Below are 13,448 nucleotides of genomic sequence, written 5' to 3' on the forward strand. Positions count from 1 at the left end.
GAGACAGAGAAAAGGTTTAGTTTAGTGACCTAACGAGACAGAGAAAAGGTTTAGTGACCCAACGAGACAGAGAAAAGGTTTAGTTTAGGGACCTAACGAGACAGAGAGAAGGTTTAGTGACCTAACGAGACAGAGAAAAGGTTTAGGGACCTAACGAGACAGAGAAAAGGTTTAGTGACCCAACGAGACAGAGAAAAGGTTTAGTTTAGTGACCTAACGAGACAGAGAAAAGGTTTAGTGACCCAACGAGACAGAGAAAAGGTTTAGTTTAGGGACCTAACGAGACAGAGAGAAGGTTTAGTGACCTAACGAGACAGAGAAAAGGTTTAGTGACCCAACGAGACAGAGAAAAGGTTTAGTGACCTAACGAGACAGAGAAAAGGTTTAGTGACCCAACGAGACAGAGAAAAGGTTTAGTTTAGTGACCTAACGAGACAGAGAAAAGGTTTAGTGACCCAACGAGACAGAGAAAAGGTTTAGTTTAGGGACCTAACGAGACAGAGAGAAGGTTTAGTGACCTAACGAGACAGAGAAAAGGTTTAGTTTAGGGACCTAACGAGACAGAGAAAAGGTTTAGTGACCTAACGAGACAGAGAAAAGGTTTAGTGACTCAACGAGACAGAGAAAAGGTTTAGTTTAGGGACCTAACGAGACAGAGAAAAGGTTTAGTGACTCAACGAGACAGAGAAAAGGTTTAGTTTAGGGACCTAACGAGACAGAGAAAAGGTTTAGTGACCTAACGAGACAGAGAAAAGGTTTAGTGACCCAACGAGACAGAGAAAAGGTTTAGTTTAGGGACCTAACGAGACAGAGAAAAGGTTTAGTGACCTAACGAGACAGAGAGAAGGTTTAGTGACCTAACGAGACAGAGAAAAGGTTTAGTTTAGGGACCTAACGAGACAGAGAAAAGGTTTAGTGACCTAACGAGACAGAGAAAAGGTTTAGTGACTCAACGAGACAGAGAAAAGGTTTAGTTTAGGGACCTAACGAGACAGAGAAAAGGTTTAGTGACTCAACGAGACAGAGAAAAGGTTTAGTTTAGGGACCTAACGAGACAGAGAAAAGGTTTAGTGACCTAACGAGACAGAGAAAAGGTTTAGTGACCCAACGAGACAGAGAAAAGGTTTAGTGACCTAACGAGACAGAGAAAAGGTTTAGTGACCCAACGAGACAGAGAAAAGGTTTAGTGACCCAACGAGACAGAGAAAAGGTTTAGTGACCTAACGAGACAGAGAAAAGGTTTAGTGACCTAACGAGACAGAGAAAAGGTTTAGTGACCTAACGAGACAGAGAAAAGGTTTAGTGACCTAACGAGACAGAGAGAAGGTTTAGTGACCTAACGAGACAGAGAAAAGGTTTAGTGACCCAACGAGACAGAGAAAAGGTTTAGTGACCCAACGAGACAGAGAAAAGGTTTAGTGACCTAACGAGACAGAGAAAAGGTTTAGTGACCTAACGAGACAGAGAAAAGGTTTAGTGACCTAACGAGACAGAGAGAAGGTTTAGTGACCTAACGAGACAGAGAGAAGGTTTAGTGACCTAACGAGACAGAGAGAAGGTTTGGTCACGGCGTATATGTGAGCATCTGAGGGTGGGAATGAATTCATGAAGAACCTAATTAGAGACAGTGACCGAGTCAGTGAGCGAACCAGTGAGCCCCCGTTCAATCAAATTTGAACAGGGGACCCCCTCCCCACACACACACTCTGACAAGGAGTTGAGGCATTCAGATCTAGGCTATTTTCACAACTTTTTCATATTTATTATATCATTTGACAATTTGTTTTAATGTTAGCGTTATGAGAGAAAGCTGCTGACCTGCTCCTCCGTTTTAATGTTAGCGTTATGAGAGAAAGCTGCTGACCTGCTCCTCTGTCTTAAGGTCATTGTTAGCGTTATGAGAGAAAGCTGCTGACCTGCTCCTCTGTCTTAAGGTCATTGTTAGCGTTATGAGAGAAAGCTGCTGACCTGCTCCTCCGTCTTAATGTTAGCGTTATGAGAGAAAGCTGCTGACCTGCTCCTCCGTCTTAATGTTAGTGTTATGAGAGAAAGCTGCTGACCTGCTCCTCCGTCTTAATGTTAGTGTTATGAGAGAAAGCTGCTGACCTGCTCCTCCGTCTTAATGTTAGCGTTATGAGAGAAAGCTGCTGACCTGCTCCTCTGTCTTAATGTTAGCGTTATGAGAGAAAGCTGCTGACCTGCTCCTCCGTTTTAATGTTAGCGTTATGAGAGAAAGCTGCTGACCTGCTCCTCTGTCTTAATGTTAGCGTTATGAGAGAAAGCTGCTGACCTGCTCCTCCGTTTTAATGTTAGCGTTATGAGAGAAAGCTGCTGACCTGCTCCTCCGTTTTAAAGTTAGCGTTATGAGAGAAAGCTGCTGACCTGCTCCTCCGTCTTAAGGTCTCCAAACTCCTTGAGGAACTCCACCTCGGAGGCGAACTGGGCCGGCTCCAGGAAGTGCAGCAGGCTGAAGAGTTCCTCCACCGTGTTCTGGAGGGGGGTGCCCGTCAACAACACCTTGTGTTCCTGGGAGAGGGAGAGAGACGGAGACATCCAGAGATGAAGAAAGAGAACCAGGCAGTGAAGTTCAGGAGGGAATGAGAGGCAAATAAGGATGTGGTTTGAGCAGGGCACCAGATTACAGGAAAAGAATATGAAAGAGACAGAAAGAAGAGGAGATAACTATTCAGTTGGGGAAGCTGGAAGTACCCTCACTAAAAACGCCGGGACAACACTCCACACGTCCCAAACTCTTCTCCCTTCTGGCTCCAAAACTGTGGAATGCACTTCCCATTGCAGTCAGAACTGCAGCATCACTCCCAATCTTCCGCCGTAGTCTGAAAACCCACCTTTTCAGACTCCATCATGGCCCATAGCACTTACCCCACCCCCTTAGATAGCAATTCTGTAGACTTAGATAGCATTTGATACAGACTTATAGCATGTTATGTAGACAGCATAAGTGCATTGTATGTAGTCATAGCACGTCATAGTACATATGTGTAGCATAGTAGTATAGATGTATAGCTTATATGTATAGTTTCATTATAGATATTCCACTGTTACTTTCTTAGCTTACGCATGTTCCATGATAAATGTCTTTATGTGATGTATTCCCATGCTTTTTTGTTCTTGCTTAATGTAAGTCGCTCTGGATTAAGAGCGTCTGCTAAATGCCTAAATTGTAAATTGTAAATTGTAGTGTTCAGCTTATACTATTACTAACTATACGAGAGATCGAGATTTTGTTTATTGTGTATGTGTGTTCAATCTCCTCCATTATAGGCAGTCGGTCTATTTGTTTTTCTTCTCCCAGGTGTTGGTAATATGACAGACTGAAGTGACCAATGTTGTCTGTGAATAGGTTCATGTTTCTGCCTATATTCTGTACATTTAGGGCTTGTTTGGACTCAAGCACTGAGACACACGATGGTCCGAACTTCCGAGTGTGCGATATCAGAAGCAACTGCTAAATATTTGTGAGTGTGTGTGTGTGTATGCGTGTGTGTGCGTGTGTGTGTGTGTGTGTGTGTGTGTGTGTGTGTGTGTGTGTGTGTCCACTAACCAGGTCAAGCATCTTCAGGCTGTCCAGAAGCTTACAGTTGCGGTTCTTGAGGCGGTGAGCCTCGTCGATGATCACGCAGCGCCAGGAGATCTCCCTCAGCTCCGGGCAGTCCGACAGAATCATCTCAAAGGTGGTGATCAGGGCGTCAAACTTGTACGCACCAGGGATCAGGTGCTCCTTCAAAAAAAAAGACAGAATTTGTTAAGTCGTTCCGTTGACCAGGAAACCGTTCAGTTAACACAGCTGTACTTTAATTTCATCCTCCTTTTGGATCGTTTACTTATATTATGTTCATCCATTTATAAAAATGCCAGTGATTTCAGTTATTTGTCAAACCTGTGCACTTCCATTACGAAGCTTAAAAGGCAAACAGAAATGTTTAATTTCTAGTCACATTAAATGTTCCAAATTTCCAATGCCAAAAAACACAATCAAATCATTACTCGCAATTATTGGTGTGACACAATTAATCTTAAAAATGTGTAATCGTGACAGCCCCAGGGCCGATTCATACTCCTATTTTAGAGTCGAATAAAAGTCGGTTCGGCGCTGTAGAGCCTACAATGTAAGGTCATTTGAGGTTCAGGGGGTGCGGGTACCGTCCTAAAGTCGGCTCTTCGGTGCTACTGAAAATTTCTGACGAGCCAAAAGCATTTCGGCACTACAGTGCCGAAACATCGGTAGAATAAGAGTATGAATCGGCCCCTACACCTCAGCAACGCAACACACACATACCTTCTCGTCCTTGCAGTACATCTCGTACTGCTGGATCATCTGCCTGCTGGCCAGGCTGCCGTGGTACACGATGGCGTTCATGTCGGTCCACGTGACGAACTCCCTCTCCCAGTTGGTGATGGTGGAGAGCGGGGCGATGACCAGGAAGGGCCCGTGGATGCCCGCGCCAAAGATCTCCTGCAGCAGCGAAATGGACTGGATGGTTTTCCCCAGGCCCATCTCGTCTGCCAGGATGCAGTTCTGCCTGGAGGGGTAAGGAAGGGTACACAATAAATGGTAAATGGTGCATTTATATAGCGCCTTTATCCAAGGCGCTTTACAGAGATTGTGCATTACATTCACCCATTCACACACACACATTCATTCATACACCGATGGCAGCTGAAACCATGCAAGGCACCAACTAGCACATCGGGAGCAATTAGGGGTTCAGTGTCTTGCTCAAGGACATTTCGACAGCAACTCTGGGGGAGCCCACAGGGTTTGAACTGGCAACCTTGCGGTTACCATCCAGGCACTCTACCCCTGAGACACCGGCGCCCCCCACAAAAGAGAGAGTGGATTGTGACTTCATGTAGAATATACACACACATCACAACCTTTAGTAGTAGTTCCACGCTGATATTCAATATGTCTCCGTATTGTGACATTCCTTTTGGAACTGCCAAAATAGCACAATTTCACGATGTACTTCTGTAGGTAGTACCAGCTCAGTGGCCTTGTGTATAGTGTCCGCCCTGAGACTGGGAGGTTGGGGTTCAATACCTGGCCGGGTCATACCAAAGACTGTAAAAATGCGACCCAGTGTCTCCCTGCTTGACACTCAGCATCAAGGGTTGGAATGGGGGTAAAGTCCCTGTGACATACTAGCGTCATGTCCAGGGGGTGTACTTGTACATCAAGCTGCCTCACGCTACAGAAACAGGAGATAGGCTCCTGTCCTATGGGCCTCATAGCTCGGCAAGGCTACTTACTTACTTCTGTAGGTACTTTACTGAAATGAAAACGCACACATTCTCACCCGAGGTTGTGCTGTGCACCGTACCAGACAGTACGGCTGTAATAATTTAGTCAAGGTAGCCATATTATGGTTTTGTTGATACATTTTCTTGTTATGTGGCCGTGTCAACACATATACAGTAGATCCAGCAGAAATGCTGCCAAAGCAATGTGTAAACAGTCAGGCCTGACCGGAGGGTAAACAACAGGCTACCGTTACCTCTAGTAGTCTAGTCCAGGGGTTCTCAACCAGTGGATCGCGACCCTTCGGGGGGGGGGGGGGTCGCCAAATTATTTTGGGGGGGTCCCCAATTTTTTTCTCTATTATTAAGGTTATTTTTGCAGTCAGTTTGTATTGGTGGTGGGGAGGGGGGGCGGGGGGGCGGCGGGTCGCGAGACATGGCCAAAGCATTTCCGGGGGTTGAGAAGCCCTGGTCTAGTCTACCTCTTAGCGGAGTGACACGGAATGCTTGGGTAAAACGTTGCAGTGGGTGTTGTACTCATGAAATGCCTCTTGTCCGACCAAATCGCTTGACCGGAAACCAACTGCACTATATAATTGTGAATAACACAGATTAAAGTGAAAGCAACTGATAGATTGAGAGGTAAACGCATTTGGTGAATTATCTTTCCCTCACACCGTTCATTTGCTTCATTAGCCCTGGATCCGATTACATAATCTAACTACACAGTCAGGCACGTTAATGAAACCGGTTCAACAGCCATCACCAACAAATAATATCTACATTTCCATGGAGCCATCAAATAGAAATGCATGCGTGCCGTGTACTGTATGTCATTAAGTCAACAGTTTCATACCTGTTGTACCAGTTGAACAGAAGCCAGTTGACTCCTTCCAGCTGATACTCTCTCAGGACGTTGCCACTCTTGTATTCTTTGGTCTCCTCCAACTTTTTCCAGGTGCTGGCCGGGGGCCTCGCCTGAGAGAGAGAGAGAGAGAGAGAGAGAGAAGGAAAAACTGGTTAAAAGAAACACCCAGGACAATGACGACACAGGAAGACTAGCTGACGTTAAGACGTCAGCTAATGGGGACACGTATGAATAAACAAATAAAACGGTAACAAGTTGTGAGCGCACAACTTCATGCACAGTTCACTTGGGCAAGTCATAGACCGCTAATGTCGTGTGTCCGCTGTTCGTGTATATTCTCGGGCCCGAGAATATACACGAACAGCGGGACACACGACATTCACAGAGAAACAACAACAACACAACCTGCCCAGCATGGGAGACACACGGCCAATGGGCAAAGATAAAGAGTTGTGTGGGTCTCACTCGGGTCGCACCGCGACACAGACGCGTGGCGTTAAAGACTCTCGACCCCGGCTGCGGCGGGCGAGTCGAGCGTCTAATTATTATTATTATCATACACAAAGCCACTTACCGTTCTCTTGATCTTGATCAGTCTGTTCTGGATCTTTCCGAACTCTTCCACCTTGCCCTCGTCCACGTCCTCCTTCAGCTCCCACGTGGCATCCTCGTACGGCAGAGAGCCCCACTTCACCAGGTAGTAGATCACCGGCTAAACACCACCAGATAAAACAACAGTTGAGGCATGGACGTCATTTCAAATTGGCCGATGTGAGAGACATCAGCCTGTGATGTTAACCCATTCTGACCTGAGATCAGATTCATACGAGGTTTCCACTGGACACACACTGGGTCTGATTAACCCATTCTGACCTGAGATCAGATTCTAAAAATGTCTGTCGTTCTTCGATTTTTCAAAAAATAGCAGACCTACAAGCTCATAGCGCGCCACTCGGTGGCGCGCTATGAGCTTGTAGATCTGCTATTTTTCAATAGCTAAAGCATAACATGATAATAACACCAAAATGGGGTTCCCGTTCAGAATGGGTTAAATAGGTTTTCAGTGTAATGAGTCCCGGGATGCAGGGATGGTCTTTTAGATGAGTCCCAGGGACATTCCACTTCAACGATGTTAGGAGTCATATTTTGAACATTTTTACAAAAGGCAGCATTTAACTACCATTTCATTTTATAGGGTTATAATGTGGTTATATTCATGTAGAAAACAGAAGAAGAAATTGTTATTATAACTAAAGCTAGCAAAATAAACTAGAGAATAAAGAACTGTACAGTAGTGCATTCCGTGGATGCAGAGGTCGTTGTTTTATTGCGTCCCTTATAAATATAAACTGCTTTTTGGGATGCAAAATGCACCCTATTTTAATCTCTGATCAGCTATTGAAAATATTCGTATTGTCATTGCATTTTCTTTCCAACTGCGTATGGTGGAAAAATAAACAGATTATCTCCTCTAGTCTCCATGGCTCCAAATTCCAGTATCCATGAGCTACTTTCACTAGTTTATAGGCTACAGGTAGACCTTTACAAGGCATTTATTGCCAGCAGAGTATGGTCAAAGGAAACAACAAAGCGCTGCTCCGACAGACAGCCTGAACTCTCACCTCTCCGTTATCCTTGTCCACGCTGTGGGAGACGTCTAGGATCCGGTCTACCTCCATGTAGTCTGGGTTGAACGGCTCTTCCTCCTGGACGCAGACAGACAAACACATGGGGTGAGGACTAGGAGGACGACAACTCAACATGTCAGACAAGGCTATCAGAATCAGAATACTGATATAGTATTGATTTCAGCTAATTACTAGTATTAAAATGTTATCGTCTTTTTTTAAAGTCCAATTCATTTGTATTTAGTTCATAAAGTTAACAAAACGCAGTTACTTTTCAGGATTCCAATAAAAGAAAATAGCACAGCACAGCGCAGCACTCACCTCCTGGAAGAAGGTCCGCATCTGGGCATATTTGGCTTTGAACCTCTTGAGCTTCTGATGGATCCTCTTGTCTCTCTCCAGCTGCACCAGCGTGGCCCACTCACAGTGCAGATAGGAGCTATAGAGGAACAGAGAAGGAACGCTCATTATACCCCTAACCCACTCACAGTGCAGATAGGAGCTGAGAGGAACAGAGAAGGAACGCTCATTATACCCCTAACGTTAATACTCTTGAGCGGCCAAGACGGAGATCTATTGGCCCCATCAAATAATTCCGCTCATCGCCAGGGACGGAGATTAATCAAAAGACGGAACATCAGCACCATAGCAACAGAACGCACCGCTCTACAGCCTGGGAGCATTCCATGTCATTTGCGGGTTGGGACGTCATCCAAAGTGTCCCCCCTCCATTTGAATGGATGGGATGTCAAATCTTAAAACGTGAATAACTCTTGATCTAAATCAATGCTTCCAATTCTAACCAAAGATTGTGTTTCTGGCGGCCCGTCACGGTCCCGTCGCTAGTCGCGTTAGCAGTAATCATACCTACGTTGGTTGTCGATCCTCCAAAAGGGTTCTTTTGGCTACATGCTATTATATCTAGCACCTTCCACGATGGCACCGTGCCACCTTGAAATGGGTTCTGATGCTGCAAATCGCTGGACGCACGATTTAATGGTTCCAAATACCCCCGGGCGATCAGAGTGTTAACGTTATGACCCCAACCCACTCACAGTGCAGATAGGAGCTGAGAGGAACAGAGAAGGAACGCTCATTATACCCCCCCTAACGTTAACGTTATAACCATAACCCACTCACAGTGCACATCGGTTCAAACTATCCTTTGTCCCGGCTGCTATTCAACTGCTGAACAGCAGATAGCACTTTATTTTCTTGCCTCTTTGCACATACTGCCCACTAATGCACTTTTGCCGACTTTGCTACTATTGAATGTCATGGATTCTCTGTCTCTAGTGCCCTGTTCTTAGATCTTAGTCTTGTATTGAATGTGGTTTGTTGTGTGTATTTATTTACTATGACCTGGCTGCAAACCAATTTCCCTCAAGGGACAATAAAGCTAACCTTGAACCTTGAACACAAAAGGAACGCTCGTTATATGTTAAAAAATGGACACAGAAAATTAAAGCAAGACAACTGAAAACAAAACAGCCTTGCTGGAGACAATGTGGCCACAAGGAAGCAAGGAAGCTCATATTTTCTGGTCTTGTCCTAAAATTCAGAAATACTGGCAGGATATTCATTCCACTTTGGAGACCATTCTGTGTTTTGAGATACCTCTGTCTGTTTCTTTTCTACTGTTGGGAAATATCCCTGAAGATTTTCTAACGCATGATAAATATTTAATCAAGATCCTCTTAGCATCAAGTAAAGAAGCAATCACACGACGCTGGTACCAACAGGACCCACCAACGAAAGATCAATGGATGGACATTATTGAGGAACTGTATTCTATGGAAAAACTAACATTCATACTGAGACTACAAGAGGATAAATTCTATAAAAAAATGGGAAAAGTGGAATCTCTTCTCTCAGCCTAGTGATATTGCAATAGAATTTCATTGAATGTTTATTGTAATATGAAAAATGCAGCCTTTTTTTCTTTTACTTTTTGTCCTTTTTCTTTTCTTTTTCTTTCCCGTATTGTCTTGTTAGTTGATTTTTTGTTTGTGTCTGTTCTTCCTTCAATAAAAATTAAGTGAAAAAAATAAATAATAATAAATGGACACAGAAAGGGCAGTTCAATGACACGCGCATACGGTACAAGTGTCATGGTGTCAACTTACTAATTCTTGTATTTGACAAAGAATTCTTCGAGGTTGATGTACTGGCCTGGAGAAACCTTGGAAAAGAGAGGAGAATACAGCAGGTTGTGAGGTTGTTCTTCCTTTTATTTTATCCCGAAACATTAAGACCAGGAACGCCTATACGTCATTACACCTTTAAAACCGGGAAAGCACATTACACCTTTAAAACCGGGAAAGCACATTACACCTTTAAAACCGGGAAAGCATCTGTGTCATTTTGGATGTTGCTACAGTATGTACTGTATATATGTCATTGTCATGTCTTGAAATTGGTTAGTGCAAGCCTACATAAGCACATCATATTGTGCTTTACAGAAGAAGAAAAAAGTTTAAAGAATACTAAGAACTCATATTTGGGGGTATTTGTTTGGTTAGAGATGCCGTCAAAAGTCCTACCTCTTTCTTGGTTATCCTCATGGACAGAACTTTGTCTACAATCGCTGCATCTTCCTCGCTGGGGTTTTCCTGTAAGAAAAAAAATAATAATAAAATAAGTCTTTACAAAACAACATTACCTCAATAAATAATGTCTCGTACACACTGCCCGATATTATGCGATGAATGATGTCACGCGCATACCCTCTCTATAACACTCAAGTGATTAATCAAGTCAGGCTACATGGGACCGGTGTAGCCTGACAGTGCGTTGCAGTTTCGAGTGCCAATCTCAACGAACTGTGCCGCTATCAACAAGGCATAAAAAGCCCCAAAACCACTTATCGATTACTTGATTAACATAGTGGCGGCAGTCCTAACTAGTGCTGCATAATTCCTTTCAATTCAAATCGAGAGAAAAAAATCACACCCGTGTGAAGTGAGTTGTGCAACAACATGTGGGAGTTCCCGGGGTGGGGGTGGGGGGGGAGTTCCAGACCCCAAGGAACGTGCTCAGGGGGCCGGGCCGGTTCCGGTGTGCCGCCGCGCGTCCGAAACGGTTGAGAAATGACAGAGTTATCGTGTGGCGGTCCCTCTACTGTACTGTACCGTAACTGTACTGTACTGGCACACCCGAAATCATCATATATACAGTTAATATGTGCGTGTGTGTTTGTGTGTACCCAGCCAGGCACCCACCCACCCAGCCAGCCACCCACACACACACAGCTCCGTAAGGGAGTGGTTGCACCACTCAAAAATCACCATTTAGATTCAGACACCTACTGTATGCAATCTCATTTCCTAAATTTGAGCCAGAATGGTGCAGCACTAGTTGGCTGTCAAATTCATTTTAGTTACTCTCATGATTTTGATACTCGAGAGGTTTAAGTCGAGCACTTTGATGTTGTCAGTTTGAAGCCACAGTAATTGGCTCCAGGTGCCACATTTTGAACGTAGTAATAATGTTCAGCAACTACAGACTAAAGACAAGATATTTTCATGGAGGGAAAAAAAAGAGAAACATGTGAGAATCGTGATCTCAATTCTTGTGGAGGAAAGAAATGGAGATTCACATTTGAGCAGAAGAATCGTGCAGCACAGTGTTGTTTTTGGCAGCAAATTTAGATATTAGTTTTAGTTTCTTTGGAATAAAACATTTAGTTTAAGTCACATTGTAGTCATCTGAAATGTTTTAGTGTTAGTCTAGTTTTAGTCGACTAAATGTCATAAGACTTTAGTCGACTAAATCTAGTTGATTTAGTCGACTAAAATGTATTTTGGCGTTCCTTGATTGTGTCGTAATGGCTGATTTTACACTTGCTGGAAATAGCTGATCTACAAGCTCACAACCGGACGCGTTGTGAGCAAGCATGCAAGCAAGTGCAAGTGCCATGCAAGCAAGTGTAAAACGACTTGTGTCTTACTTATACTGGATACTTTTGTCCACTAGTCCCTTGCAAACATTTCAGTCTAGTTTTTATTTGTTGACAACATTGTCAATATATTTAGTCTTACTTTTAGTCTTTTTTTCATGTAGTTTCCATTTAGTTTTCGTCAGTGAAAAAGGATAGTCGACGAGCATTTTTCGTCATAGTTTTAAGTTCAAGTCGACTAAATCAGCACTCAGTCCGAAACACTCACCACAAAGAACTGCATGCTGGGCTGCCCGTCCACGTCCAGCTCCATCTCCTTCTTGATCTGTGACGACATGATCTGCGCGGCCGTCCCTCCGGCGGTGGCGCCCGCGGCCCCCCCGCTGATGGAGGCCACGGCCGCCGCGGTGCTCGTCACGTCCACGTCCTCCTGCTCGTCTTCGTCGTCTGTGATCTTGATGTCCAGGTCCTCCGTGTACTTCTTCCTCTTCACCACGCGGTTGGAACGCCTCTGCTTGGGTGGACGGGACGGAGAAGAGGAAGAAGAAGAGATGCTGCGTTTTAACACCCTGAGAGGCGAGGACGGAGGTCTCCGCCCTATCGATTAGTAACACCCAGCACTCAGGACGGAGATTATTGATATAAAAACCGATCGCATCGTTCCACAGGCTGGGAGCGTCTGTTCAATGTCATTTTCCGGTGGGACGTCATCGAAATTGTCCCGCCCCCCCCCCCCCCCCCCCCCCATTTTAGCTGACGTTATTAACTCTTGATCAATTAAATTCCGTCCAATTCTAAGAAAAGATTATGTGTTAGACGGCCCATCGTGGTCCCGTTGCTAGTCGCGATATAATTGCATGTGTTTATGTGGGGCGTGTGTGTGTGTGTGTGTGTGTGTGTGTGTGTGTGCGTACCGTTGCCAGGTCTTCCTCCAGAGTAGTGGGTGAGGTGGGGCTCTGCTCCCCATCCGAGTGGTCAGAGCCGGTTCTTTTCCGTTTCTTGGCCCCTACCAGAGTGATGGTGCTGTCAAAGACACGAGAAAGAGAAAAAAAGGGTAAATACATGCCAATCAATTCTCAAAAGAAAGACAGGCAAACCACTCAAACAAGTACATCAGTCGTGCATGTAAGAGTCTGTCCAGCTTACTTAAGCTTGGCTTTGCTCTTGCTCTTGCTCGCGGTGCCAGGCGTCCCCGTGCCTCCTCCTCCTCCTCCTCCACCTCCCGTCGACTTCGCCTTGGCCTTCTTCTCTCCTCCTCCGCCGGCGGTCTTCACCGCCGTCGTGCCTCCTCCCGCCGCGGGGGTCTTCTTCTTGCCCCCTCCTCCCCCTCCTCCCTTCTTCTTGGTCGTGGTGACCACCGTGACGCTGCCCCCCAGCTCCGAGGATGCGTGGCCGGCCGGGAGCTCGTCTGAGTTCAGGACCCGGGGCAGGTTCTTCTCGCCGCGCGCCTTGGCCCGCGCTATGGCCTCGGCCACGATGCGGTTGGCCTTCTCCTGCTTGCAGAGGGTCTCCACGCGGCGCACGGTGACCGGCTCCCCGCCGGCCTTGGTGATGCGGATGGCCTGCGGCGAGCCGGTGGCGTTGGTGGCGGCGCCCGTGGTCGACGTGTTGATGACCTTCACCACAGACATGGTGCCGCCGGCCGAGGACGCCGAGCTCGTCTGAACAGCAGGAGACAAAGACCATATTATTATTATATATACATTAGGGGTGTCAAAGAAAATCGATTTGAATCGTGTCGAGGAAATGTGGAATACCTAAGTTATACATTTAAGGAGATCAAATCACTTAT

General features: G+C 45.5%; 1 protein-coding gene across 1 annotated transcript in view; it reads right to left on the reverse strand.

The window, feature by feature from the left end:
• The window catches only part of chd8 (chromodomain helicase DNA binding protein 8), a 46,115-nt gene that overhangs the window by 24,794 nt on the left and 7,873 nt on the right, over window positions 1-13,448 (reverse strand). Inside the window, exons 6-17 of the mRNA XM_080777181.1 lie at window positions 12,803-13,317; window positions 12,571-12,679; window positions 11,925-12,167; window positions 10,302-10,370; window positions 9,885-9,940; window positions 8,080-8,197; window positions 7,753-7,836; window positions 6,705-6,842; window positions 6,119-6,240; window positions 4,301-4,544; window positions 3,566-3,742; window positions 2,383-2,526 (exon numbers count right to left, since the gene is read on the reverse strand). Of these exons, the coding sequence (XP_080633307.1) occupies window positions 2,383-2,526; window positions 3,566-3,742; window positions 4,301-4,544; window positions 6,119-6,240; window positions 6,705-6,842; window positions 7,753-7,836; window positions 8,080-8,197; window positions 9,885-9,940; window positions 10,302-10,370; window positions 11,925-12,167; window positions 12,571-12,679; window positions 12,803-13,317 (2,019 nt within the window). The remainder of the gene's footprint in view (window positions 1-2,382; window positions 2,527-3,565; window positions 3,743-4,300; window positions 4,545-6,118; window positions 6,241-6,704; window positions 6,843-7,752; window positions 7,837-8,079; window positions 8,198-9,884; window positions 9,941-10,301; window positions 10,371-11,924; window positions 12,168-12,570; window positions 12,680-12,802; window positions 13,318-13,448) is intronic.

The sequence above is a fragment of the Protomyctophum bolini genome, assembly GCF_963924005.1.
Source record: "Protomyctophum bolini genome assembly, chromosome: 12".
NCBI classification, from domain to species: domain Eukaryota; kingdom Metazoa; phylum Chordata; class Actinopteri; order Myctophiformes; family Myctophidae; genus Protomyctophum; species Protomyctophum bolini.